The 6,000-nt window shown below is 58.6% G+C and overlaps 1 protein-coding gene across 1 annotated transcript in view; it reads right to left on the bottom strand.

The window, feature by feature from the left end:
- CACNG4 (calcium voltage-gated channel auxiliary subunit gamma 4) overlaps positions 1-4,779 on the bottom strand; it is a 53,839-nt gene extending 49,060 nt beyond the window's left edge. The window contains exon 1 of the mRNA XM_081271738.1: positions 4,420-4,779. Within this exon, the coding sequence (XP_081127864.1) occupies positions 4,420-4,639 (220 nt within the window). The 5' untranslated portion in view covers positions 4,640-4,779. The remainder of the gene's footprint in view (positions 1-4,419) is intronic.
- Between the last annotated feature and the right edge of the window lie 1,221 nt (positions 4,780-6,000).

Here is a 6,000-nt window from a genome sequence, read left to right on the forward strand (position 1 = left end):
TCCAGACGGGCTCTTGATGTTCCCCTGCCTTCTGGAGTCTCCCCTCTCCCCACGCAGCTGGATCCCTCTCCTCCCTGGCCCCAGCCCTCCAGTAGCAGTGGTCCCTGGTGAAATCCGGCAGGTGCCTGACCTGGGCTTCAGAGCCTCTGCAGCTGGCCCCTCCCTCTTTTGGCTTCAACAGACCTCAGCCCTCCCCAGCCTCCCAGGAACACCTCTGCTCCGCTCTCACCAGAACACAAATCAGCTACACCATAAAGACGTCAATGCTGTCCTCTGTCATGACCCAGGCACTGACCCACAGCAGGTGCTCTGTGAGCATGTGCTGAACGAGTGAATGAATGAATGAACGAATGGAAGCCGGCCTGGCAGCTGGGTGCCTTGTGTCCCACGGAGGTGTTGCAGAAGAGTGTGAGAAGCAAGCACTCCCCCAGACTTCTCAGCTGGAGAGGCGCCCCCTTGCACCAGCCCTTGGAGAGACCACATGGAATGAGGCTTGACCTGAAAGCTAGGGGTGCAGCTCTCTGGGCCTTGTGTGGCAGGAAGTCAGAGGTGGGAGGAATGTTCCAGATACACCAAACTCCATTTTCAGATGAGGAGACTGAGCCCACCAGGCTCTCCCCCATACTTCACCACTCAGGTTCGTCTCTTGCCCCCCCTCACCTGTGACACCCGGATCTAGCCACCTGAGGCACCTCCCTGTAGTTACGTGACTTTGCTCTACAAGCCCTCAGTGTCGGGATGTCTGGGGAGACTGACACAGAAGGTTTATTTTCAAGCCCTGCTGGTTTTCCTATTGAGCCTTTCTGAAGCCCTCTTCTCCAGAGCCAGCTCTGTGATAGAACCATTAAGCCAGTCCTCAGTCTGGGTTCCACCAAGACCCCCAGCTCCTCACTAAATCAGCTAACTCCAGTGAAAAAGAGTTGGTATTCCCTCATAAGAAGAAAGAAGTAAAGAACAGAGGAGGAGAAAGAGAGCAAGAACTAACAGAAGACAGATGTGACAAGGGACCTCCAGGGTCCAGTTATGTAGCAGGGACATTCCAAAATCATATTTGAGGGTGAATAAATGTTGGCTGATGTTGTCTTTGATTGAAAGAAGATCCAGTCTCCTTTCCTATGTCCCTGGCCTTGGCTGAATGTCGCAAAGATAGAAAGAATGAGGTAAGGGTCTCAAGGAGAGTGTGATAGCATGACTGAATATGGTGGGGACAGGCTAGTTCAGAACACAGTAGAAAGAGAGAGAGAAGGAGAGCGACAGAGACACCAAAAGACTGAGAGAGAGGACAGAGAGGGCAGGGGGTGAGAAGGAAGGAAAGGGAAGATTGAATTATGCAACTTGTGTATCAGTTAGTCCTTGTTGCTTCCGAACGCCTCTTGCTGGGCTCAGAGCTGGGCTCCACTGGGTAGTCAAGTACTTAGTTCTATTTTTAATGGCAACCCAGAAGCTGTTTGTGAAAGGGCAGGATGACATGGTAGGAAGAGCTTTGTAGTGAGACAGAGGCTCAAATCTGGCCTGGCTGCCTCTGGACAAGTCCTGGAACCTCCCTGGGCCTTGTTCCCTGGTCTGCAGGTGGGGGTGAAGACAGCAACCCATTTTCTCTGGGCTGTTGTGCACGTGTTTGGTGGGACAATGCACAAGCTCTGCACACCGAGTATTCTCAGTGACGTGGGTCCATCAGAAAGGCACCCTGGGAGGAAATGCTGCTTTGGGGGCAGAGTGAGGCTGGGACAAGGGCAGCCCTGGTGACGCTAGGCGTAGCAATTATCCTTGCCAGATTGCGTGGACACCTTGAGCCCACAGAGGGCTGGGCTCTCCTAATCCGGCAACACCGTTTAGGAGAAACAACCAGGAAACTGAACTGGCTGTTCTGAGAGTTGCCAGCAAACCCATCAGAGTTCCACGGCTGCACCCAGAGCTTCATTAGCTGCTTGCTGCAGTATTTCTCCAGTTTCAGCTCAGAGGCTTGATTCCCCCCCCCCCCACCTTTTTGGTTTGGATGTAATGCTTTGGGGGTACTCTGCTACAGAACAGGTGGAATTAATGCTTTTCTCACACAAAAACTAATACAGAGTTACCTCCCTCTAAGCCCCCAGCAAGTGGCCTGGGGTTAATGTGCTGTCCATGTTTCAGCCCTGGCCAATTGCTGGCAGGCATCATAGGAGGTGTCCGTGGCTCTGGGAGCTGTCGGCTTCCACGACGTGTTTTCATGAGATAAGCTGGCAGCTCCCACCCACTTACGGGACTGTCATGATGATTCGAGCCACATCAAGGAGTCCTGAAACGGCTCTCCCAGCCCTGGGTCCCAGGAGGATGTTCTGGCCCTAGGCTTTATAGCCTGATTGGTCCTCAGAGCCCCGAGCTTTGGGGAATGACAGAGGCAGCCCAGTTCTTCCCATGAAGTCCCCCAGATGGCTCCCTCTGCCAGTGGAGCCAGCTGCCCAGATCAGCTCAGGGCTGTCTTGATGAACAGCGAGTGCAAACGGCTCGAGGCAGCTGGCAAGATGCTAAGTGCAGCATCAATCCTAATTAGGATGAGGAATTAATAAAGGAGGCATTGGAGTCCCAGTGCAGGCCAGGCGGGCCAGGGTGGAAGAGTTAGTTCCGATTTCCGCTGGGAAACTAGAAGGCCCTAAGTCCACCCATTCCTTGGGAGGGGGGCGACAGGCCACATGACTTATTGTACCACGCAGATTGCACCCAGTGGAGCCTACCAGATAGAACACGGGGGCACTGCAGCCCCTGCTCTCTAACTCAGGTGCTGTGGCAGGTAGTGACGTGGGTACATTCTCCAGATGAGAGGAGTGGGTGTTCGTGATCTGAACAACTGCACACCCAAAATGATGTTTTTTTGAAAAAAAAAAAAAAAGAGGAGGGTGTAATCCTGGGCCCACCGGTTCCTTTGTGTGGCTGTTTCTGAACTGCTAACTGCACATTTCTGCTACCTGAAGCCTCCACGTAGCCCTGGCATTAAGCTTCAAACTGCAATAAGTAGAGAAGCCCCGTTTTTAGATGTGGGGGGCAGAGGTGGGCAGGATTCCAGATGAGAACAGGCATGGTCTGGAGGGGACAAAAGGGGCAAGTTCCACTTCTCCAAGCATCGACAGCTTTACAGAGCCTCCTTTCAGATGACTCCAAATGCAGCCGGGAAAATGTTATCTGCCAACCTCGGCCAGATCCCCACACTGAACTAGTGGCAGGGGTTGTAGCTGCAGGAAGGACGGTGAAGAGGATGGCAGAACTTCCACAAAACCCGAGGGGAGGACTGAACGAACACACGGGATAAGGTGACAAAAAAAGAAACTGTCCAATTTTTCTTTGAAAAACCAAAGCAATGCTCCACCAACTCCCCCATCCCATCTCCAATCTGAGAGCCAAGACGAAGTCCACAACCTGGCTGGACCAGACAGCCCCTCCACGGCCACCTGTTAGTTCAAGTTCCGCAATTGGGTTTAAAGATGCCCGGTAGGCGCTGAAGCAGAGCCCTCCTGCATCCGAGGTATCCAGTTGGCCCCTCCCTGGAGGCAACTGTCCGCACAGTTCCGGGAGCACCCAATACCGGACCCCGGATGCGTTCCAACCTTACCACACCTATTATTCCACTGCGTGGAGCATTTGGGGGTCGCAGCGCCCCGCCTCAACCAGGCGACCACGCCCCTCCCAGGTCCACGGATGGCCCTGCGCACGCCAGTGTCCCTCCTTCGGAGGTCTCCCGCAGTCTCTCTGCCTAGGGGCCGCCACCACGGCTCGCTGCCTCAGTTGAGGGAGACTCGGTGTCGGCTCGCCCCACCTCCCACCGCGCAGGGAGGGACGGGCAGGTGGCCTCGTGTAAGAGGAAGCGGGCGTCAGCCAGGGTCAATCCGGCTCCCCAAGACCCGCTTAGGGCCCAGCCCCCACCCCACCCCACCCCTCCGCGGGGGCCAAGAGCGAACGCCGGGCGGCCCCAGCGCTCCCCGCCCCCGGCCGGCCCCGCCCCAGGATGGCCAGTTCCCATAGCAATCGCACAGACACCGGTTGCCAAGCAACCTATCCCCCTCCTCCTGCGTCCGCTCCCCCCAACCCCAGCCTCCTCCCGCCCCCACGCCAGCCTCCACCTCCCCCGGGGGCGCCGGCGCTGCCCCCGGGGATCGCTCGGGTCTTGGGCTGCGCGCGCGCGCGCGCGCGTGAGTTTCGGTGTGTTTCATTGTGTCTGTGCGAGGGGGTGTGCGCGTGCGAGTGGAGAGTTTGTGGGATCGGTGTGTTGGGGACGTCCCCAACCGGGAAGGACCTGAGCTGGTACACAGCTGGCCGCGAGGGGACCCACCCACCCGCTCTGGTTCCTTTGTGTCTCGCGCGGAGCAAGCAAGCGCCGCGCCCACCCTCTCCCTTGGCCCGTGCCCCAGGCAGTGTATGTGTGTGCGCACTGGGGGGAGGGGTCCTTACCTTCGATGCAACACACCCGCCACAGTCCCGAGTGGGTGAGGTCGCCGCGGGCGCGGCGGGGCGGGGGCCCGTCGTCCATGGTCAGGTTGGTGCCGTTGCAGATGTGCGCGCTGGAGTAGAGCCAATAGTCGGTGCCGATGGCGATGGCCATGAGTGAGAAGGCGGCGAAGGCTCCGGCCGTGGTCAGCAGCATCTGCAGCCCGCGGTCGCATCGCACCATGGTGGGCGCCTCATAGTCCGCCGCCCGCCGGCCCGGCCCGCCGCGCCCGCCCGCCCTCCTCCCTCCGCGCGCCGCTCCGGGGGCGCCCGGGCTTGGGGGCCGAGGGCCGGGGGGCGGCGCCGCGCTGCACGCTCCGACCCCGCGCCCCGGGCGTGCCTGCGCTCCGGCCGCGCGGAGCTCAAACTCCGAGGCGCCGCGGCGAGTGCGGGCTGCGCGGGCCGCCGGGCGGGCTGGCGGCGGCGGCGGACGGGGGCTCCTCCCTCTCGGCCCGCCCTCCCCGCTCGGTCCGCGCCTCCGCTCCGCGCCCTCCGCGCCTCCGCCCGCCGCCGCTCTCCAGGCCCGCGCCTCGCGCCCCTCGGCGCCGCCCCTCGCGTCCCGGCCCCGCCCGGTTTGGCGCTCCTGTGCGCTCGGTTTCCCCCAGCCCGGCTTTTCCCTCCCCTCCGCCAGTCCCGGTGCCCCTCTGCCTTACCCGCCCTCGCGCGCTCTCTTCCTCTCCCAGGGTTCATTCACATTGTTAGAGCTCAGGAAGCCAAGGCAAGGGTTCCCCAGGAGGAGGGCAGGGAAGCCGCGTCTCCAGCCACTGCTTTTGCCCAACCCAGGACACCCTGCCCCGCTTTAGGGACTCTGTAATATGTGGAGTCTCCTCACCTCTTCTTTTTTTCTTCTCTTGTCTTCTCTGTTGTCACTCCTTTCCCCATGTGCATGTTTGTGCTTCTACCTGTCGATGAACGCATAAGAATGAGTGGGAGTCAGAGTGTTCATGTCACATTTTCAGAAGCCCCAGATGTGCTCACATCTGGGAGACGCGTTCATAGCCAGGCTCTGGCCACCCTCCTTCCCAACCGAGGTGGCTTCTACTCTTGCCAGTTCCTCCAGATCCCCTGCCAGGGGATAAGCGGCCCTGGACTCTTTGAGTGGGATTGAGGATGGGTCCTCCTCTATGATCACATTTCTGATGGCTTATTATTGGCTAAAGCTGAGAGTTGTATTGGATTCAAGTATTCCAGCCCCCAGCTGTTTTCCTCGTCTTCCCCAACTCTTTCTTAATACCTTTTTTTCCTGCCTTTTGCTCTACTCGAGCTTAACTGGCGTTCCCTCACCTCTCCTTTATGGGCAGCCTTATGCCAAGCCCTGCTGGTTTCACTTAATTGCCTTTGCTGCTGGCCTGGTCCCAACCTGGACACTCTCCCTTCTCTCCAGAGCCAGTTCATGCTCCTCCTCCAGCACTCTGCTCCAAACTCTTCCCTCCAGGAGGCCCTAGAGATGAACAACAGGATGTCTAGTGTTTCTTCACACACACCTGCCTATGCTCCCGTCTGATGCTGCTCTGGACCCCAGGAAATTGACATTGGGGAGCTGCT

This window comes from Spermophilus citellus (assembly GCF_964194105.1).
Source record: "Spermophilus citellus genome assembly, chromosome: 17".
Classification (NCBI taxonomy): domain Eukaryota; kingdom Metazoa; phylum Chordata; class Mammalia; order Rodentia; family Sciuridae; genus Spermophilus; species Spermophilus citellus.